This window comes from Callospermophilus lateralis, chromosome 4 (genome assembly GCF_048772815.1).
Source record: "Callospermophilus lateralis isolate mCalLat2 chromosome 4, mCalLat2.hap1, whole genome shotgun sequence".
NCBI lineage: Eukaryota > Metazoa > Chordata > Mammalia > Rodentia > Sciuridae > Callospermophilus > Callospermophilus lateralis.
Genome location: NC_135308.1, coordinates 134034325 through 134058246, shown reverse-complemented (window position 1 = coordinate 134058246; position 23922 = coordinate 134034325). Strand labels below are relative to the sequence as shown.

Here is a 23922-nt window from a genome sequence, read left to right as displayed (position 1 = left end):
TGACATCTCAAGTAAATTGAAGATGATTATTTATTTGCTTTCTAAAAAATATGTAGTAGAATCAAAAAATATTGCATTTCATCTTGATTTTTTTATGTTTTTTTTTTAACTGTAAGAGCAGGAATGCATGGAAAAATATACAATAATTTCTGTGGTAATTGATTATGGGGAAGCCCATATTGAACAATATCTTGTGAAGTTTTTCCCCATAAAATGATGGGTGCTTTTACTATACTAGTATCTTCAAATCTGTATACATTGTTTTTTTACCTTTCTACTGGCATGGGAGAAAAATAGGTCATTATTTACTAAAGAAACTGAAATTAAGAAAGAACAATGGGAAGTTATAAATTTAATACCAATAAAACTAGGATTCAAGTTCAAGAAGGTCAAGACTGAAATCAATACTCCAATTCAGGTGTCCTTTGTTGGTATGCTAACAACTTTTGTCTTTAGACAATACAGTAAATGCTTAAGTTAAATGTGGATATTTCATATTTCACTAATAACACTTTTTTATATATTAGGTTATGCTCTTCAGCAAAAATATTTGGAAAATTGGCTTATTTCAGTTTTTCAATGGCTGTATTCATTTATGCCACTAATATTACTGAGGCCTAGGGTAAATAATGCAGATCAAGCAGATAAATCCCAAACTTCATGAACTGTTTACATATCAAGCCTCATTGGCATCTTTAAAATAGGTGCTGTGAGAAGTTGTTTTCCCAGCAGTGAATGCCAGAATTTTAGGGTTATTCTTTCTAAAGTTTTCCCATCCGATTTTGAAGAAAAGCACTCAAATATTTGGTCACTTTTTTTTTTTTTTTTTGGTACAGGGGATTGAACTCAGGGGTACTCAACCACTGAGCCACATCCTCAGCCCTATTTTTATTTTATTTAGAGACAGGTTCTCCCTGAGTTGCTTAATGCCTCACCTTTGCTGAGGCTAGCTTTGAACTCATGATTCTCCTTTTGCAGCCTCCCAAGCCACTGAGATTACAGGTGTGCGCTGCTGAGCCTGGCTATTTAGTCACTTTTTCAAGCAGACAATTCTGTTGGTCTGTAAATGTGCTCTCTACACTTAGCCTATGTCTGAGTTTGTTAAAGGATGTGAAATGTAACATAGAAAGAAAAAAGGTAAAATCCCAAAGTGATAAGTGTTTTCCTTGAGTTTAGAAGATGCTCACACATGTATCAAGCTTTCCCTGCTTCCTACTCTATTCATCCTACTTTTTATGTTTGGTGTGTTCTCACTCCATTTGTGACCAACTGTAATGTACCTTTTAACCATCATCCCTGATCTCTTCTGTTGTGATGATGTCAGGTCATTTAAATTGCGCCACGTAGTATAGCTACAGAATAGTCATTTAATCTCTGTTAGATATATGCTTTTAAAGCCAATTGTATAAGTTTCTATTACAATATCAAATAAGCGAGTGTATGAGGAATAAAGAATACTTGAACAGAAGAAATAATGTAGAAGACAAATTTATGGGGTTGGCTTGCAGTTGTGTATGTAATTGTATCAGGAACAAAATAAGATGTGTAAGAAAAAAATCGACTTTAGTTAGGGAGGGAAAAGGAAGAATTCAACCTTTTAATTTCTAGTGAATAGAATATACATTATTTATTGGGTGTATCCGAGATCCAAGATTTTTGCAAGGAGGAAGTTAGGTAAAAGAAAATGTGTATGAAACTCATATGCTTTTATATGTTTTATACTTTTAGAAATATTAAGCTCTGAAAGGCAGGGATAATCATATTTTTATATTCTATAGAAAGAGTTTCCATTGTAAATATGAACAAGAAACGGTAGTGATTCAGTATTTGTAATCTTTTCATCATTGAATATGACCAATTTTCAACTTACAATTTTACAGGTATCTACAGAATATTGGACATAACAGACCCAGGATTCATAAGACTTTATCACCTTGAATCAAGGATTTATTTAATATTCTCCTAAGTCTTTACTTCATATCAAGTAACATTTTTTAAAAAAAGAGAATTAACACATTTGCCATAAGGGAGTTTTTAAAAATAATACTTCTTGTACTTTCCAATGCCTAAAAATAGCAAGGTGGTAAAAAGAGAATTAGACGATGAGGTTATTGAGTCTGTCAAAGACCTTCTTTCCAATGAAGACTCTGTGGATGATGCTTTTAAGAAGAGTGAACTAATTGTTGATGTCCAAGATGAGAAAGATTTAGAAGTTGAAGAAGGATCTGAAGCTGAAGATGAAAGACCAGCTTGGAACAGTAAGCTCCAATACATCCTGGCTCAAGTTGGATTTTCTGTAGGTTTGGGGAATGTGTGGAGATTCCCATACCTCTGTCAGAAGAATGGAGGTGGTAAGTTCTTTGTTTTAAGTGATAAAGTACTGGAGTAGTAAATTGCATTTGATTATTTCAAATAGCTCCCATTGTTAGTCTCAGTATTTTTGAAACTATGAATTCCACTGCAAAGCTAGGGAGACCCATTTGTGGGAAGTGAGCCCAGTTCTGTTTTCAGATTAGGTTTCCATAGGAACAGAATGGCTTGCTACAAATACTCAGGGAATGCTTAAGGGTAACACATTCTCAAATTCTTTCTGTGAATGTTATAAACATCTCTGGATTTCTGACTGGAACTTTTCTAACAAATGTTACATCCATTGTGCCTGTCATTTATTCCCTTTGAGAACAACCTAAAGTTTCTGACATAAGCCAACATTGGTGAAGGAAGACAGAGAGAATTTTCTCCCTATGGACTCATTAACTCTGAATTTTAATTTGCCTCACTCTTTATAAAGCAAAACTGACATGCAATGTGGAATGAATATGGTCTTTAAATGCTGACCAGGACTTTTAGAGCCAGTAGAAGGAATGGTACCAGATAATTAATATAATATCAGTCTTCTTCATCCTTAAAGATCTTAAATCTTTGGTTTACAATTCTATAGTTTTGAAACAATATTCAATTTAAATACATGAGTATTCTTAATTTTAAGCAAAAATTACTGAACCATAATCGATATTCCTGCTATTTGTTTTTGTGCATATAATCATCCAGACTTCCTTAGTAGATATTGTCTTCAAAATCTAGGAAAAATATCTAAACAGAGGAAGAAATTGTTGACATATGAAATTAATTCTGTAGCATATCAATATCAAACTGAATGTTAAATTAAGTAACCTTTGGATTGAAATTTTATTATCTATATACATGAAAGTTGTTAAAATAAGTATGACTAAATCCCAAATATCCCATAAGTTATACATATCATCACAAAAAGAATAGACACTATTTGATTCAAGCCTACGATAATTTTTTTTGATTGGACAAAAAAATGTAGTTGAAATCTTAATCTACAAATGCTGCATCAAATTAAATAAAATAAATTTGTATGTGAAGTTTTTTTCCCCTTAGTAACAGATAAAAAGCTAAGGTTTTATAGTAACAAAATATGTTTAAGCTGGTTAATTCATCCAGGTACAAAACAAAAGGTTTGGGGAAAGTAGCTTATCTGATAAATCTTCTGATAGGTAAGAATTAATACTAAAGTCCTAATGCATCACCCATCAATCACTGAGAGCTGTCGTCTCCTCAGCTGGTTACTAGGATCACATAAGACTTAAATTATCAAATCAACTATAAGCAACCATACAAAACCTTAAATTTTTGTTTCTCAAAATTCATTCAATTTTCCAGGACTAGCAGAAGACAAATTCTGATTTTGAGATCTTTTTCTTTGGAGAACTAATAGCCATACTAAGGAAGAAAGCTGTCTTGATTGAAAAGTCGGGTTGTTCATTCCAATCTATCTTGATTGGGAGCTCTAAGAGATTTCATATTTAGTAATTTGTTACTAGCAAACATGGATCTTCCATTTTATTTCCATATGTGAAACAGTGAAAATATCTCTGTATTTTGTAGGGTTGCTTTCTACCTTCTGAACGCAAAGACTAGAGAGCTGCATTGCATGTATCATAAAGCAAGAAGTTTTATAATTTAAGATGGCATTAGAGGACTAAAGGTTACACTCAGCATGTAGTATAGTACTGAGGTTTCTTAGTAATTTAGCCCAAGAGCCTGAGGCTACAAAAATCTTATTCATTAATAATTTGAGGCACTTTATGAACAACAGGAAAAAATAATAGATCCCCAAATAAGTTGATTTATCTGAAGATATCATACTTCAACCACAGTGATTAAGCTTAGTAAGTGCTATGGTATAGAAAATAACTCGATCTTATTTTGAAGTCACTTTGGTTGTTTTCCACGTTTGGTACCATGTGACCTTTCACGAGTAACCACATGAGTTAAATGGGCTTAATACTGGATTCTTGTAAGGAATAAATAACTATATGTAATGGTCTTAGAAATGTGCCTGGAAAATAGTGAGTTATTTAATAGTAAATATTATATTTTAACTATGACTTTTAAATATGAGACTCAAGTTAGAATCATTTGAGTTAAAGGAAAGGGCTGTGTATATAGTAGCATAACAGGAAGATTCCCAATGAGTCCAGTCTTTAAGTCTCTCTCTTTCTTTCTTTTATTTTCCTTAGCTGTTCACATGTACATAAATTCATTCACTATCTTAAGGTTTGATCCTCGTGTTGAAATTCATGGAACATGTTTCCCAGTCCTTTGGGAAACATGTTCCAGTCAGGAGCTCCTGAATGTTGCTCATCATTTTAGAATTAGAATTTAGGTAATTTTGTTTTGTAAGTTCAGGCATCATGCTTTAACTTATATTTCCCTTTGTAGAGTCAACTAAAATCTGAAAGATTGAAATTAATAGGGAGGTAGAAATTATCTATCAACCACTCTGGGGCAATTACTATATAAGAAGAGATGTATAGATACTTAGATAATTAATTTGAAAGTAATCTATTACTATTTACTACTTCAGCTGAATAACTGCCAGAACAATCTGAATATCTTCCAAAATCTATTAAATAACATTAAACACATTTTTTAAGGTATAGAAGGTATAATAAATTACCTCATAAAAATGAGAATTAGTATCATCAATTAAATGCCTGCCTGCTATATTTAACAGACTATAGTTGGACCACACTTTAGATAAGAAATATGAATGTAAAAAGTCCAACTTAAAGGTATTTATTAATAATTTGCATGTTATTCTCATGTGGAAATGAGTACAGGTTTTATGATTAACTTGTTTATCTAATTAATTGGATCTAATATTAATATTGACAAATCATTCGTTATATTTTAATATCACTAGTCATATGTCTTCACTTGGAATTTAAATGGAAAATAATTCTCTTTTCCTGGCACATGCATTTTTATAATAGACATCAACTATTTCAGTTCTTCAATTACTTGTGCCCTCACAGATTTTAGGGAAAATTTTTTCCTGACATGTGCTTTTTTTATGTAATGTATATGAGAAAAATGACATTTGACCCTGGTAGAAGTCATTTTGTCATTTTTTTAAAAAATTTCAGATTAGGCAGTTGTTTTTTATTCTGTGATATTACTATGTTTGGAAAACAAAAAGTCACTTTTAATACACATAAAATCTCATTCACTCCAGTTTTTCAGATTGAGAATACATGATTTAAATCAGTTTATATAGCTATTAATAAATGACTTTATAAACATTATATGAAGCTTTCTAGGAATTTGTAAAATCTACTCTAGAAAACACTTACTTTTTGATTTATCCCCATTTAAAAAAATAGTGCATTATAATTATACACAATTATGGATTCCTTGCTACAGATTAGTACATGAACAAAGTGTAGCAATATAATTTCATCAGTTTCTTTCCCTAGTACCTCTCCTTTCCCTCCCCTCCTTTCTCCTTTTAGTTCCCTTCCTCTGTTCTACATGTCTCTCTTCTCTTTAATGAGATTTCTCCAGCCTTTTTAAGGTGATTTTAAATTAAGTTGTTTTTAAAGAGTCAATTGTTAAATTGGAAAATGAAGAAGCCATTTTATCTTAGCAAAAAAAAATAAAATTAAACTATTAATATCCTTTTATCATAATTATTTTATCAAAAAGTTTTTGTAGAAGTCAAATTCAGGTTTAAAAATTTTGAAAGCTTAAAGTAATAAAATTAAATTTTCTTCAATGTCATCTATAATTATAACTTAAAGAAGCTCAAATATTGTCTTTCATGAAGTAGAATTAATATATTCTCTACTGTGACTATTAAAAATATAATCTGTTTTATTTGTTCTTGTCTCTGTAGGTGCATATCTTTTACCATATTTAATACTACTTCTGGTAATAGGTATTCCCCTTTTTTTCCTGGAACTTTCTGTGGGTCAAAGAATTCGGCGAGGCAGCATTGGTGTGTGGAACTACATAAGCCCCAAACTGGGTGGAATTGGATTTGCAAGTTGTGTAGTAAGTGTTCTGGTGGTGTATGTAATATTTTCAGGGTTTGTAATGGTATAATTCATATCTAAATGAAACCTCAGAGTGATTGTTTCTGTACAACTGTTTAATTAGGTTTTAAGAACACTACTGGAGTATAGACTAATAGACAAGACGGACTGTAGCTCAATCTCAATAATGCATGCTTTAAGACCTTCAAGTGTCATTGACTTTTAAGAAAATATAATGTGTTTCAAATAAAAAATAAAATGAGGAGAATTTTTAAAAATTTAAATGGAGTTTTATGTATTACATCTCTTTTTAAAGGATGGGGCATGGGAGAGATTTAATGCAATCATATTATTTCATTTTGCAGGTGTGCTATTTTGTGGCTCTCTACTACAACGTCATCATTGGCTGGACTCTGTTTTACTTTTCTCAGTCTTTTCAGCAACCGCTACCTTGGGATCAGTGTCCTTTGGTGAAAAATGCTTCACATACTTGTAAGACATGTGCAATGTAGTGTTTGTATTTAAAGATCGTAAGATTTTTTTTGAAGCATATATTTTCAAAATTGTTTTTTGCCTTTTGAAAATTATATGGAAAAATATTTCAAAATTACCACCATGGCAGACTTCCTTCTTTTTCTGGATTGGCATACTCAGAGAGAGAGAGTTTTGTTATCATCTGATTTTACTGACTCTTTCCAACTTATTTTACTTGTCCTGTATCATTAGGGTTAAATATTTTAAGGTTAAATATTTAAATATTTAAGGTTAAATATTCACTTATAAATGTTGAGTCTTTTTTATTGTGTACCCTAATTGATACCTTATATCTTTATTAAAACCTACAAAAAAGTGGTAGAAATATGAATGTGAACTATAGTAATTGCCTTTACATCTTAGGTTCTATTTTTTTGGTAGGTTTCTCATCATAAAAAAACAAAAACAAAAACAAAAACCCCAAGAATATAAAGAACAATATCCTGTATAATAGAACTCATGTATGAAGCTTAAAATTTTCTAGTAGCCACATATAAAAAATATGAAAAGTAATATTTTATTTATTCCAATTATTCTAAATATTATGCTTTTAACCTATAATTAATATAAGCATTATTAACATAATAATTTAAAATTTTAACATATGAAATCTGAAATACAGTTTGAATTTTATACTTAAAGCACATATTGCTTTAGGCTAGTCTTATTTCAAAAGTGTGTGGCTAGTAGCTAGAGTTGTGGTGACAGTACTACCCAAGGATTTCAATCAGATCATTATGGGAGTGATAGGTGCACCATACATAATTTGTTTTAATTATTTTGATAAGAATCTCACATATTCTCACTTCAGAACTTCATAATAGGAAATATCAAGGAGGATAGATATCATTTGGTTTTCCATTTTTTTGCATTGTTCAGTTTTTTATCCTTCCTGTGAATTTAAATGCTGGTGTACAATAGCAGTACTTTTCTAGAGAATGTTAAGAATGGATTTGCAGGCTTACTGAAAAAAAAAATGGACTCATTTCTCTATATAATCTGAAATGATTTCTTGTGTTACCTTTCTTTCTATAGTGATAGAGCCAGAATGTGAAAAAAGTTCTGCTACCACCTACTACTGGTACAGAGAAGCCCTGAATATTTCCAGTTCCATTTCTGAAAGTGGGGGCTTGAACTGGAAGATGACTGTCTGCTTGCTGGCTGCCTGGGTCATGGTTTGCTTGGCAATGATCAAAGGCATCCAGTCTTCTGGAAAAGTTAGTATGTTAGAGCCACTCCTAATTCTACTAAGCACCATTCCCTTACCTCCCACTCCAAGTTGTCACAAATTCGTATAGCATTTTATTCTAGGTAAAGACTGGTGGAAAAACGCTTTTGAAAATGTGTTTAGGAAAGGACATAAATAAAGATATAAGTATTTTATAGTGAAATTTAATGTCATGTGTTACCTTTCCTTATTTCAGCAAAATCTTCAAAATTTTTGTCCGTACATAAAAGACCTTTGTTTTTGTCATTGTTGTTATTTATTCAGTTGGCCATTATGTTTCAATTTTCTCATTACCATTTAGTTCCAATCTTGGAAACTGGGGAAAGTAGTGTAATGAATAATGCATTTATTCTGTTTTATATCATGCATTTCTCTTCTGTAGGGATTCTAAGGAATCGTTGCATAAAGAATTTTAAAATTATGTAGTATGGAATGTTTCTTAAAGTTCTAAACATCAATTAGGTAGTTTTGATAATAACAGGGAATTCAGAGTCATATTAAAGACTTAAGAGCTTGTCTACCAGGACAAATTGAAAATTTGAAGAAGCTGGAGTTGAAAATACCTTAAGTGTATTCTAGATGTCTTGGCTTGTTGTTGCTGTTCTACAGAATGCATGTATCTTTTTTCAGGGTAACTCACCATCATTTATTAGTAGGAATGGAAATAGTAATAGTAACAGTAGTATTAATAATAATAGTAATAATAATACCAACAATAATAGTATGTTGGTAAAGACAACAATTTGTGCAAGAACAATAGTAGAAGTCACTATTTAGTACATGTTTATTTTGCTCTGGGAACTGGGATAACTACTTGTTATAGTTTATAATTATATAAGTAACTCTCAGAAGTAATTGCTATTTTTCAGGCCCATTTTACAGAGAAAAAAAAGAGGTTTGAGAAATTAGGTAACTTGCCCAAAGTTTCATGGCACAAATCTGTCTAAATCCAGAACCTGTGTTCAGTGATAATAATGCTAAAATGCCTATCGTTCTGATGTTTGAAATTACTAGCTAGTGAACTTTTCAGGGTCAGAAGTCTATCTAATTCATCTTTGCTTCTTGTTATTTTAAATTAAAAATAATTATGACATTTTAACTTATAAATCATAGTTCATTTTGCATTTATCTTCCCACTGGAAACTTTATGCTATTTTGCCATTGAAGCAGTAAATACAATGCATAACACATCTGAATATCTTTAGATCTTTCAAAACTGTTATTGTATTAAATGTTTAAGTAAGCATAAACAATGTGTTCTATGTCAGAGTCACATTACAGTTAGATTATAAATAAAGGAATAGAATTTAATCCAGATCTGACCACATTTAAATGATTTCTAAGATAAGCATGTATAAAAAGAGAACCAATTGTGATGAGCCAGCTATTAAAAAAAATCATTGTTTTCAAGTTCTTTTACTACCAAAGTTTGTTCCTTTTTTTTCTTAGTATTTATCTTATCACCAAAGAGCTGCTCATTTTTTTAAAAATAGTACTTCTTTACTTTTGTTATTACATATTGACAATGTTGTGTATATTTATGGGGTACAAAGTTAGTATTATGATTTTTGAGCATAATGTGGAAAGATTTAATCAAACTAATTAACATATCTGTCACCTAAAATTTTTAACATTTTTTGTGAGGAGAACATTTGAAATTTCTTCAGCAATATTGTTGTTTTTTCCTAATGTCATGTAATATATCAAATGAAATATAACAATGTATATAGCACATATAATTTATTGTTTTGATGAGAAGACTCCGGGAGACAGTGGCATTTGGGTAAAATCTAAAGAAAGAATTTAATAGTCCAGTTGGGAAGAAAATTAACTATAAGTAAAATGAACAGTAATATGAAAAATTATTATAATTTCTCAATCTGGAACAAGGTGATAATATAATAAATGAAAGTTATGAGGAATGTATATATACATGTATGTATATATACGTTTACATTTATGTATGTATGCATATATATAAAGTTCTGTATTTGCCCTACCCTCCCAAAAAAAATCCCTCCAAATAAATAGTTACACCAGTACAGAGTAAAGAAATATGGTGTAGATGTTGTATATGTAAAACTTTCTCAGAGAATTTAGCAACTAAAAGAAAAAACATGAGTTAGCTTGTGATATGCTTCATCAGAACACACATGCAACACATATGCTCACATGCTAATTGGAAACTGCATGATTTAAAAGGGGTGTGATAGTGTCATGATCCTTTGGGGTCAGGTAGACACACCACAGTTAGGCCACATCTACTGGGTTTAATTGAAATCTTATTTTTCCCTTCTTTATAGAGAGGGGAAGTAGTTGCTCTGGGATCACAATCTTCTTTTAGTCAAACCAAAAGAAGAATAAGGTTGTTCTGTGTGGATACAGAGAACAGAACTATGATCCAATATGGGGATCATGGAGGGTGGGGGAATGCTTTTCAGGACTGAGACCTTGTAACAAATCAGTTCCTCAGTGGTAGAGCTCAGCATCATTGGTCAGAGGCTACACTGTCTCCCCATGGCATCGTCTATTAAGGGGATCCCTACTCAAAGAGAAAGTACAGAAATGAGAACCTCTAAAAGTTACTTCCAAAATAATGTTTTCTACCAGTACTGCTTTGCAGTTACTGCCAGAACTGTGTTAAATATTTTGCATATATTACTTCATTGTATCTATTCGTCATGAGATGAATGTTTTTATCCTCATTTTATCACAAAGTTGACAAACTTGGAAGGAATAAATAATTGTCCAGAATCAAATAGCTCATAAATGGAACTAAAAGTGGTGACAAAATCTCACAAGTAATGATTCTTTCTGAGGGTGTTTTTATAATAAAGGAAAAGGAAGATAAGATGTAAAGAAAAACTAGTTTATTATGTTTTCTAGTTTTTTTAAGAGTTCAGCAAAACAAAATTATTTTTTACAATATTTTGATTGCTAAACTCTTTATTTATTTATTTATTTTTGGTACCAGAGATTGAAACCCAAGGGTGCTTAACCACTGAACCATATCCTCAGAGCCCTTTTTTAAAAAATATTTTATTTAGAGATAGGGTTTTGCTGAGTTGCTAAGTGACTTGCTAATCTGCTAAGACTGGTTTTGAACTCAAGATCTTCCTGCCTTTTTCTTAAAATACTTGCTGTGAAGTGTTTTAACTAAAAGGTTGAAGGGAATCTAAAAAATTAGCCAATGGAATATATTACATTGTTTCATCCCCCTATTCTAAAAGTACATACTTTTGGACATCTTGGGGATGATTCAGGCTTTCACTGATTGTGTAACAAATATTTATTGAACGCTTAATAAAAAAATTTATAAAAAACTTATAAAGCAGATGAGGTTTCTGTTTTCATGGAATTTCTATTCTAGTGGCAGAGGCAATAAACCACAAATTCACAAAATAATTTTAGTTAACAATGTGAAAATAACAATGTGTACAATTTTAGGTAACAATGTGTGTAGTATGTATGATAAAGGAACTTTAGGTAATAATGGATACAATAAAATAATTTGGGGGACTTGTGGTTGTGGCTCAGTGGTTAAGCACATGCCTCATATGTATGGGGCACTGGGTTCCATGTTCAGCATCACATAACAAATAAATAAAATAAGGGCATTGTGTCCATTGACAACTAAAAAAATATTTAAAAAATAATTTTGGGTAGCAATGTATATAATATCTAGATGTGTCTGTGCTATATAAAGCCAGTAAGGTTGAATTTATCCTATTTTTAAAGATATTGTACAGCTGTCTTTTTTGATGTAATAAGATTAGAGCCATATGATTAAACGCAAAAAAATTTATTTAAAAACAACAGGAATGCTTCTGCATTGTGTTAAGATATATCTTTTGCATCTTGGAATTTAATAATTCAATATTTTATCCTTATATCTGCTCACAGAAGAATAAGATTGAAATGTGAGCTACTAAGTACAACTTTTGTTTAAAATATTGATTGTTATTTTTCTGTATTTTATGATTGAAATATTTCTGTTCCTTGTTAGGAAGTTATATTAGTTATCTTATCACTGTATCCAGATCAGTGTCTTTAAGAACTCACATATGTGTTGAATCAATAAATGAAAATTGAAATAAGTCTGATTATATAATTAATATGAAATTAAGAAATACTATAGGATGAAAATAATTTTAAGGGAATATGTACAAAAAGGCAAATTTAATTTCATGTAAGTTCTTTTCAATGTTCAATATTTTTGATTATATACTATATATCAGGCACTGAAGGATATGCAAATATTAATAGACCATAATCTTTCCCTCATGAAACTCACAATTTAATGGTATAGATAGATATGTATCATAAGTGCAGTAATAGAGAAAGTTCTTGATAGAATCAAAGTAACCTTTGAAATTAACCTGAATTGGGGGTAAGATTTCAAAGAGGAGGTAACTTTAGGGCTAAGATCTGATGGTTGAAGATAAGATTTCCAGAAAATTCAGAGAGGACACTGTAGACAGAGAAAACAGCATGCTTAAAGCCCAAGGATTACTGAGTACTCCTGTGTGACTTTTACCTACAATTTGTGCAGTTTGTGGGAAACAAAGCATGAGATGTAAGTTGATTACAGATATTGAGGTATTTGTGGATATTGACAAAATAATGGGCTTTGACTTAACAAAAACTATGGAATATTTGAGGATTTTTATCAGGTCAGTGACACCATGAGATCTTTAGAAAGCTCACGCTGGAAGTAGTATGAATATTGGATTTCTCAGATTCAGAGAGGAGCTGCCAGAATGTGGAGGAAAGATAATCTGGAACTACTGTCAGAATGAAAGTGGCATGTCACTGAGGATGGAAAGAGAGCTGTGTAATATCTGTGGCAGAATCAATTGGACTTGGTGATCAATTGGTTATAATCATTGGGAAGAGGGACATATTGAGGATTTGTTGGAATTGATTAGCTTGGAAAAAATATAAGAGGAAACTTTTCTTCCCTTAGTGCCTACTTTGAAATGTTACTAAAAATATAAAAGTAAAATATAAATGTAAAATAATTAAGAGTAAAAAATAAAATAGAAATATAAAATTTAAAAAGTTTATTTTTTGGAAAAATAATTTACCTATTCAGATTATTTTATTATGTAACCTTCATTTCTACTTTCAAAATAAGTGGGATTAATGGAATTCATTTAAGTCACTAATGAGGTAGCAGATTGGAGTTTTGTCCAAAAAAGAAAAAGTTTAAGATATTATACAAAAGAGAATTCATGCTTTTGAATATTTTTAAACACTTGTGAAGAAGAATCATAAAAGACCTAGCTTTAAATCAAGTGAAATAAAGACAAATGATAAATTTAAAAGATACTGAAAGTGAGCAGGGAGAAAAATAAAGCCACAAATGTAAGTGAAGAAATATAATCAAAGTATTAAAACAACCTATAATAATTGGACAACTGTATTTTTTACAACTAATTAAAGTAAAATATAGATATTTTATTTATTATTTTGATTTTTAATATTCTGAGATCTTATACATAACATTTTTCTTTGGGTCTTTCACATGTTTAATTGTGATGATTAAGTGGGTAAAAGTATATAGGAAATGCAAATTACTGTCATGCTTTTTCTTATATGTCATTTTTAGTAAATATTGGATTCAGTCTCTTTCCTGACCTGAGCCATGCTATGTGATGGAAGTTTTTCTCCATTCTTTCTGCCTCCCAACCCACAGTCCTTCCTTCCACAGATATATAGCATATAACTGTGGCATGTCAGCTCTTTGAGAGATGGTAGTGAATAGAAAACACCCTGGCCCTCACAGAGCTTATATTCCAGGAGAGGGTACAGAAAATAATTGAACACAAACAATTTCAGCAGTGCTAAGTGTTGTCATAAAATAACCAAACCAAACCAAACAAGGTTATATCATTACCTTTCCTGGGGCAGAGGGGAAAGGCACATGGGAGATACAGAATAGAAAAACACAAGGCCTTGTTTTGGGTGGTCAGGGAAGACTTATGGGAGAGGATAAAGATGAGCTTTAAGTAATAAAGAGGATCAAGTTAGTTGCAAAAGAGGGAAAGGTGCAAACTTAGTACACCCACAAGACAACAAAGGTCTGAAGGACCAAAGCTCAGCAGGGGAGAGAGAAGGACAGCAGGCTCTCTAGTGCACAGCTTTGCTAGCCAGAGGGAGCAATGAGCCTTTAATTCCAATGGTATTAGAAACTCTGTGAAAAGAAGTGAATGATATAGCCCGAGGGTAGCATGGAAAAAAACAGTTGAAAGACTATTACAAATAGTCCAGGACTGCTTCTAGATGTTTTGCTTCAGCAACTGAATGGATGGCGGACTATTTTCTGAAAGAAGATAGTTGAGAAGAGCTTTGGGGAAATTGAGAAGTTTGCTTTCAAACCTGAAACATTTTAGACCTATGGAGATTTCAAGGTGGTAGAATGTTTGGCGAGAACCTTTCCTTTGAAGTGATTAACTATTTGCTGAACTGTTTAATTTAGTGGGAAAAGTTGCTGAAGCAGAAGGTAAAAATTTTACACGGTTAGTTGGTTAGTTGTTCAGTTTGTATAGGAGACAGTGTAGAGACCATTCTCTGCTTTGTAAAATTTATCAGAATTATAATGGAAGTTTGATTAAAAGAAAAGAAAAACTTAAATAGAAGTAGGAATTTGGGGGGGGGGGAATTAGTTTTTTATTGTCAATGTTGCTTGTTTTGTGAACTATAAGAAATCAACACTATTCTAGATGTATTATATCTATGTACTATTATTTCAAAAGAGATTAAGTAAAAGTTTCCTTAATATCTCTCTCTCTCTCTCTCTCTCTCTCTCTCTCTCTCTCTCTCTCTCACACACACACACACACACACACACATACACACTATTTGGCCATTTAGCCAACAGAATGAAATCCTATCATTTACAATAATGTGGATGGAATTGGAGGATACTATCTTATTTGAAATAAGCAGGCAAGAAAGATAAGTACTGCACATTTTCACTCATGTGGAAACTGAAGATGTTCATCTCATAGAAACTGAGAGTAGGATGGTCACTAGAGGCTGAGATGGGGAGAGAGGACAGGGATAGAGAGAGGTTGAATAACAGGTTCCAAAATACAATTAGGAGGAATAAATCCTAGTGTTCTGTAGCACAATAGAGTGACTATAGTTTACAATAATTTATTATATATCTCAAACTAACTAGAAGAAAGGAATTTGAAGGTTCCTAACAAGTTAATTGCCCCTATTTGGTGCTTACACATGTATACACATGTGTACATGTATTAAATTATTGTACTGCACCTATAAATACATGCAATTATTATCTACCATTTAAAAATGAAAAATAAACTTTTAGCATTTTTCATTATGCCTCAAATAGGATCTTTGATAAGGCTGAATCAAGACTAAAATCTATTCTTAAAAGAAGGCTTTATAAGTCATTAATATTAGTATTAGTTATAGAAACTGTGACTCTGAATACATATAAAAGAAGAACAGTTTTAACTGTAAAAATAGTTTTTTTGTGAATCTCATATAATTTTATTTTTCTTTCTTGCAGATTATGTATTTTAGTTCTCTGTTCCCATATGTGGTACTTATATGCTTCCTAACTAGAGCACTCCTTTTAAATGGCTCAATTGATGGTATCCGCCACATGTTTACCCCCAAGGTATGTGCCATACTTCTATTTAAAGTGTATCATCAGGAAAGATTCATGTATATTGTTAAATATATTTCCACATTACATTTCAGGGATAATTGTTCCAACATATGTACATTAGGCTTTTTCCCCCTTATTCTTTTGGGTACCAGGGATTGAACTCAGAGGTGCTTAAACACTGCGCCACATTCCCAGTCCTTTTTTTCATATTTTATTCAGAGACAGGGTCTCACTGAGTTTCTTAGAGTACCTCTATGTTGGTGAACCTGTGATCCTCCTGCCTTAGCCTCCCAAGCAGCTGATATTACAGGCGAGTGCCACTACTACAGACTACATTAGGCTTTTAAATTATAATTATGTTAACCATCCTAGCAAAACTAAAATGTTTATATATCTATAATTAATTTTATCTATCTCCAATGTTAAAGGTCCCATTTTACTTTTAGACTAAGATGATCAGAATTTAAATTTCAAAAATCCTTCTCTTAAAATTAACTTCCAATTTTCACAGCAAATTCTAGAACCTTTCAATCTTCACTTATTCTTCCCTTTCTATTTCAGTGGTTCTTAGCCTTTTTTGTGTCCTGAAATCATTTGAAAAACCAACAATAGTATATTGCTATCAGAAGATACGAACATAATGAGCATATTAATTTGCTTGGAGTTTCAGGAGATTAGCAGATCACCTGAAATCCATGGGCCTAGGTTAAAGATGCCCACCCCTCTACATTCTAGAATATTGTTTTGTAGAAAATCTAAATTTTTTTTAGTTTTTGTTTTGTTTTGTGGCTTTGTATCTCCTGGAAAAAAATATGTGTAGTGCTTATCTTAGAAATTTTTATAAATGCTTATATATTTCAGAAAAATTCTCACTGGGCTTCCTAGAGTTATTAGAACTCACACTGTCATTCAACTTAGTAGAGCTGAACTCAGTGCTAGGCACAGGGAAACTGGTTATTCAGAACTTGGGGACTTGATCATAACTTGTTAGTTTGATTTGGCAGGCCTTCAAAAATAAATTTTGGGGAGCACAAATTTTTGTTATTCACTATAATGAAAGGCTCCTCACTATGAATTTCCTGATGCTAGTAGGAAAGACAGACATAAAGGTATGACAGACATAAAGGTATGACAGTATAAAGACATAGGCAGACATAAAGGTATGACAGTATAAAGACAGCTTCCAAAGTCATTCAGAAGTTGGAATTTATCTGAACGGCTAATGTGCAGCTCGTACGGGCTGTGACTGGGCAGGAGGGATTCACTTCTGTGGAATTCTCTGCGTCTCCTGGCAGCTGCCTTGATAGGAGCTAAACGCAGCTGTGTTCTCTCTGTGTCTGGTTCTGAGTTGATATTACTCTGTTGTCGCAAAAATGCTGACATTGGTGTCTGGTTTTCTTGCCGAGTTCAAAAGTCCTGTGTAATTTAGAGTTGTTGGAACCTGTCCTCAGGGAGAAACTAGAATTATAAATTTCAGCCACCATTATAATTAAAATCTGCTTGAAATGAGCCATACTTAATGATCCCAAACATTTATATCTATAATATTGGAAAAAAAAATATATTTTCTGAGCTTGAGACAACCAAATTCTTTGTGAATTTCTGGAATCTATCTACTTTCTAAATTGTCAATTTCTTGTAACAATTCTAAACATTTGATTTACACAGATATTTTAGAATTTGATATAGGACCTTTACATGACCCCACAATTGAAAAATGCAGCATAAATTAAGATTTTTAACCTGGAGTAGGAATTACTATTAAAATGTTAATTTTTTCTTAATTCACTTTTCATTCACTATTGAATGAGTTACTGTATTAGGTCGGCATGTAGGATATGATAGCTAATATAAAAATGATAGTAGTTTTAAATTTTAACTTATAATGTTTATGTAGAGTAAAAAACGCACCTAAGTATGCAAAATACTTTGAAACAACTAAATCGAAGAAATCTGAAGAAATCTGAACACTGCCTTTAGTAAATAGGTATTTCCTGCCATCTAGTGGGCCAAATTGAGATAGGTAGTTGCATGTCTGACCAGCATTTCTCAAACTGGTAATGCAAAATGGTGAATGAACGTTGTATGTATCTTAGTTAACTGTTTTTTTTTTTTAATTGGTTGTTCAAAATATTACAAAGCTCTTGGTTAACTGTTCATAAATTATAAATATAATCATGATTATGTTTGACAAGAATATTTAATAATTTTTTTTTAAATAATAAGGACTAAAATGAAACAACAAATTCTAACACCTGAGAGAGCATGACTTTTGGGAATTTACCTATTTTCATATTTTACTTCGACCACAAAACTTCTGTGAAATCTTAGGGAGTTTTACTGGCCTTTGAAAGATCAGATAATAGTAACCACAACTTCATGGGCTGTTGTGAATTTTAAACAAGATAAGCTATATATGATGCCTATCAGTGTGTCAGCTACTATAGTTTATATATGTTTTCAATTATTGAGCACTTAAAGTAGGGTAGGTACTGTGATAGTTATGCATGTCTTGTTTCTTTCGTCTTTCTGTTGAGGAGGCTGAAATTCTTTTCTCACTATTATTCAATCATTAAATGTCAGAATCAGGATCTGAAACTCTGTGGAGTTCATTTGTTAACCATGTTTGACCCTGCTCTCATAGGGTTAATTCCACTACAGAGGTAAAAAGTACAATTTAAACATTAGTTACTATTAAAATAGAACTTAAATGTCTATTGAGGTCTATGTCAACTATATCTAATAATAGTTGGTCTATTTAAAAGTTTTGTTTATGTCTTTGAAATAATTTGATAGTAACCTAAGAAGTAAAGCCATAGTTACTTAAAATATGTGTTCACAGATTCAGAACATTAGAACATTGTATCTGAAAGGGTTTCTTATAGATTGCATAGTTAAATTTCTTCTATTCTCAAAAAAAAATCTTTCAGGAAAGTTTTGAATAAAAACTCTGAAACAACGTTGACATAGTTCAACTCTACCAAGTTGATGATTGTTTTCTGCTTCAACCACTAGATTTCCACCAGAATACACAGAATGGAAGAGTATTTAGTAAAATAATTATTTAACCTTTACTAGTAATTGACTTATTTTGCTTTGGAAAGAAAAAAAAGACAAATTGGAAATAATTGAAGATAATTTTTTTCTCTTTCATATGCTTCTGTGATAATTTGCTGTAAAATACTCAAAATTCCTATATAAGATAAAGAATTTTGATATTAGTAAAGCCTCCATGTAAAGGCTTGATAGTCTTTCCTATTCATATTCTTTGATTCTTTCTCTGAAAAAGAAAAGATTTCTGCTTAAGAACATATTATCCTCCAGATTTTAATACCCTTTGGGTGCATAAATGTCATTGTAATTTATTTAAAAATAGAACTACTGCCATATGAGTTAATTATTTTGTAGCTGATTTCTATTCTGTTTAATTTCAAACAGCTTGAAATAATGCTGGAGCCCAAGGTGTGGAGAGAAGCTGCTACTCAGGTGTTCTTTGCCTTAGGTCTGGGATTTGGTGGCGTCATTGCCTTTTCAAGCTACAACAAGAGAGACAACAACTGCCACTTTGATGCTGTTCTGGTGTCTTTCATCAATTTTTTCACTTCTGTTCTGGCGACATTGGTGGTGTTTGCAGTTCTGGGGTTCAAAGCAAATGTTGTCAATGAGAAATGCATTGCACAGTATGGACAATTAATTTCCATTTGCTTTTGATGGCATAATTGTACAGAAAATATGTGGCAAAGAACCTGCGTGCTCATTCACATGTTGTTCTATTTTTCAGAAATTCTGAGATGATCATAAAATTTTTGAAAATGGGAAACATTAGTCAGGATATTATTCCCCATCATATCAATCTTTCTCGAATTACTGCTGAAGATTATCACTTAGTTTATGACATCATTCAGAAAGTGAAAGAAGAGGAGTTTTTTGTTCTTCATCTCAACTCCTGCCAAATCAAAGATGAGCTAAATAAAGTTAGTAGGTCATGTTTGAGCAATGAAATAATTATTATACTGTTAAAATGTGCATTATCCAGCAGATTTTTTCCTGAAAAATAGCCTTTAAAATGTCCAGATGATATCATGCTGTTTCAAAATTCAAATGCTTCATTGCAGAGAACATACTTTCTCACAGCATGAAGATTTGCTTTATTTTAAAAAGCCATTTTATTGATTGAGCCAGAGCAATTTAAAATGTGAATATAAATAAAAAGACTTTTTTTTATCCTAGGATGATGAGTAGTTTGATAGCTTTCTTGTTTTTAACATCGAGTTTGAATTATGACTCATTTGCTATACATTGAATCATTGTCTGAATGCCTTCCATGACCTCCATATTCAAAAAGTCAGGATTGTCTTTCCTCTTAGCCATTATTACATATTTTAATAAGCAAGAGATTAGTAAACAGTAATAAATACCCTTGTATTGGCTTTCAGTGTTTCCTTGTATTGTCAAAAATAAAGATATGGTGGTAAAATTGGCCACTATCATCTGGCTTTAGATAACTAAACTCTACTTGAGACTGATATAAAGAATAATGTTTGAGATTATAGATGAAGCCCCCTTTGACATAATAACCTTGGATTTCATAAGGAAACATAATTCCTAATTTGCTTTTGCAAGTTTCTAAAAAAATTGTGATATATCTGTTGTATTCATAAAATAACACAATCAACTCAAAGTTTGGCTAGAGGTTTAGTTTCTTAAAAGTAAGTTGATATTTTAGAATTCAATATTTGTGATGTTTATCAGAAATAAACTCATGTTAATATTTGCTAGTAATTTCATTTCATTCTGCTGGACCAACTTTTTTTAATATTTGGTAATGAGATGAGATATCAGAAGTAGAAAAGGGTAAATGTAGTGGATTTTTCTTTTAAGATTGAAAATTGGCTTTTTATTTTCCAGTTATTCTGTTCATATTTTTTTATTTCACATTCACACTTTTTTAAGTTAAAACAGTTTAGTATTCATAGTCTATTTTTTTTCTTTATACCAGTTGGTAAACTACTAATTGATCAATACTAAGCTTTTGTCCAGAAATAGGTACATATGCACTTGTATTTCTGTTTCTATGATAATAAATCATTACTCATATTCATATATTTTAACCTAGTAAACACCAAGTTTTCAATTCTGTATTTCAATGAAATTGATATAGGTGTGTTGAAAATTTTGAAAGTAATAATATAGAGCTTATATATATTATATCAATATGTTAATATTATAACTATATCCTTATTATATAATATTACATATTATATACTATACTAATTCTATATTTTATAATTACATAAGATATATATATTTTTTAGTTTTTTTAGGTATTCCATATCTGGGACAATGGGATGTAATGAGTTAACAGAGCCAAAATTACTATATATTATTTAATATAATATATCATTTCAGGATCCTTGTGAAATCTTTAGACTATATCACAGTGTAATTGCATACACTGTTTAGCAATTCTGCTAAATTAGAATTTCATTATTTGGGTTACTTGATCTAATTAAATCTGAGAAGGAGAGCATGATCTAACAAGTTAAATTATGTCAGCTTATTCCTAGTAGCCCCTGGCCATTATTTAGAGATTTCCCTTCCCTTTCCAAGGTGATATTGCTCTGTATTAACATTGCATTTTTTTTTCTGTATTTTTCAGGCAGTCCAGGGTACTGGTTTAGCTTTTATCGCCTTCACAGAAGCCATGACACATTTCCCTGCATCTCCCTTCTGGTCAGTGATGTTTTTCCTCATGCTGATAAATTTAGGGCTTGGTAGCATGTTTGGGACCATTGAAGGGATCATCACACCCATTGTGGATACTTTCAAAGTGAGGAAGGAAATTCTTACTGGTGAGTTTTTATGCATTTGACTTTTCATTAAACTGATAGAGGTCATTTTATTCTTGGTGAGAGATTTAGAGATGTGAACAGGAAAGTGTTAGGCTTTGGATTTTATTAATATCCACTGACATTTTAAAATTTTAATATATACTTACATACTATATAAAGAATATGGTTAGTATAGGTTATATTTAATTCTTCATTGGTAAATATTTATATTTTTATTTATTAATAGTAATGCCATTAACATGATGTACTGAGACTAGAACAAAGTCATGGAGGGTCCATGGATTATTTTGTATACAAGTCAAATAATTATAACTAGAATAGTTCAGATTGAATAATCTTCAATCAAAAATGCTTATCATTAATGATAAGCCCAAATCCAGTACTCATATGTAACAATTGTAATTTACTAGCAATTAATGTCTCTAGGTAGAAAATAAAATAAAACAATTTATCAATATGGTTATAAATATGACCATGTTTAATATTAATATGATTATTATAGCACCAGTTCTGTACTGTGTTATCCTTGTATTTGAGGAACATAAAGAATATAAAATAAATCACAAAATAGATACAAATATATAAAATATCCTTTTCTCAAAACACAATAGTGCTAACATTGAGATTAAATAAATCTTATATCATTTTAATGAACTGATAGATTAATGGAGATGTTATAATAGTTCAGAAGAAGCTAGTGATCTAATTACATGATGGAACTTTAGAGAAAAAGATAGCAGTTCAATTGGAAAGGGAATGCACCTTCTTAGCCATTGGAGGTTAGCTTTAGTTAACATATAAATGAAGATAAAGAGACCATTAAGGTAGCCATGAACAAATAGGAACAGTACTGGCTGGCGAGGAAGGTAGAATAAAATTGTAAAAAGATACACAGGTGATTTTTGAATGCTGGGCAGTGGTGCACAAATATCCCAAGGCCACCTTATTTTGCTTTGAACAATTTAGTAATAATGTATGTGTAAATAACTCTGATATATACCTTTATCACTTGATGCTTTAAGAATGTGTGCACATGTGTATGTGTATGTGTGAGCAAAGCAATTTCATTTCAGCAGTTTTTTAAACATTTATAAGTCCTGCTAAGTAGCTGAACAAAAATGATAAGCTCCTTTTTTTTAACTTCTTTATTTTCTCACAGAAAGCCATTTCTACTTCTGAATATCAATATGATGCCTGATATCGGTTAAAAAAGTTTCTTTACAGTTTTGTCTTTGCCACCTTCTCACAAACCATTCCTTCTTATAGTTGGGAGCATGCAAAACTTAGGAAAAAGTAACATGTAGAGGGGAAAACACTAGGGACAGTGAGAATTCAGGGGATTCCCACTGGAAGACTCATTTGGAAAGAGCAAAGGGAAATGCACTCTTTTTCCCATTTCCTGTCTGTTGGGGTCATATTTATACTTCAAGCTATATTTACTCTGAACTGTTACCTTATTATCTTTGTTAGGTAAGTTTTTTCTTCTTTAGTATAGTATGACTCAGATAACTCAGATAAGGGAATCAGTGATTATCTTTTCCTTTACATCTCCACCAACACCAAGACCACCACCACCACCACCAACAACAACAAAAAAAAAAAAAAAAAAAAAAGAAAAGAAAAGAAGAAAGAGAATAAAGAGTCTAACAAGAATTTGGGAATGTTGTATGGGTCCCAAAAGCCTCTCAAAGTTTTTACATTAAGTGTAACTATTTAGAAGTTTGTTATATATTACTGCGAAAGCTCCATTTAGATGTTTTTTCTTAATTATTATTTGGGTAATCAGATTACTCAACCCTGTCATCATTAGTTTCCAAATTAACCTGTTCAGACAAGATAAAGATATAAATGTAAGTTGGTGGTGAGGCAAGTTCTGGTCATATTTTTCCAGTTATGTTTTAAAGGGAACTATATTTCAATCCAGTATAAAATACCTGGGTTTTTACATCTTATGATAAGCCACATTAGACTCCTTATGAGTTTAAAACTATAGAACTTTAGTAAATATAAGAAGATCTATGAGGGCATGCCACCTTAAAGGTCACTTTGATATTAATAATAGAATTAGAATAGGGAAATTTATTCTTTTTAAATTTTCTCTCAATTTTGCCTTATATATTGTCTGTGTTTGGTAATGAGTTTCCTCAGACATGGTGAGATGAGTAATTTTTTATAGTGAATTAATATTACTGCTCAGGTTAATCCCAAGTAGCCTAACTCCTAGTATCAGGAAAGGTATTACCTATAACAAATTGTGGAGATTGAAAATTATTCTTTAAATCTAATAATAATGAAGCTTAAAAGATTTGTCTTTGA

General features: G+C 31.4%; 1 protein-coding gene across 1 annotated transcript in view; it reads left to right on the top strand.

Moving 5' to 3' along the window:
* Positions 1–2047: 2047 nt before the first annotated feature.
* Slc6a15 (solute carrier family 6 member 15) overlaps positions 2048–23922 on the top strand; it is a 28106-nt gene continuing 6231 nt past the window's right edge. The window contains exons 1-8 of the mRNA XM_076853191.1: positions 2048–2351; positions 6209–6366; positions 6713–6839; positions 7917–8098; positions 15653–15763; positions 19193–19434; positions 19536–19728; positions 21414–21606. Coding sequence (XP_076709306.1) covers positions 2063–2351; positions 6209–6366; positions 6713–6839; positions 7917–8098; positions 15653–15763; positions 19193–19434; positions 19536–19728; positions 21414–21606 — 1495 coding nt within the window. The 5' untranslated portion in view covers positions 2048–2062. The remainder of the gene's footprint in view (positions 2352–6208; positions 6367–6712; positions 6840–7916; positions 8099–15652; positions 15764–19192; positions 19435–19535; positions 19729–21413; positions 21607–23922) is intronic.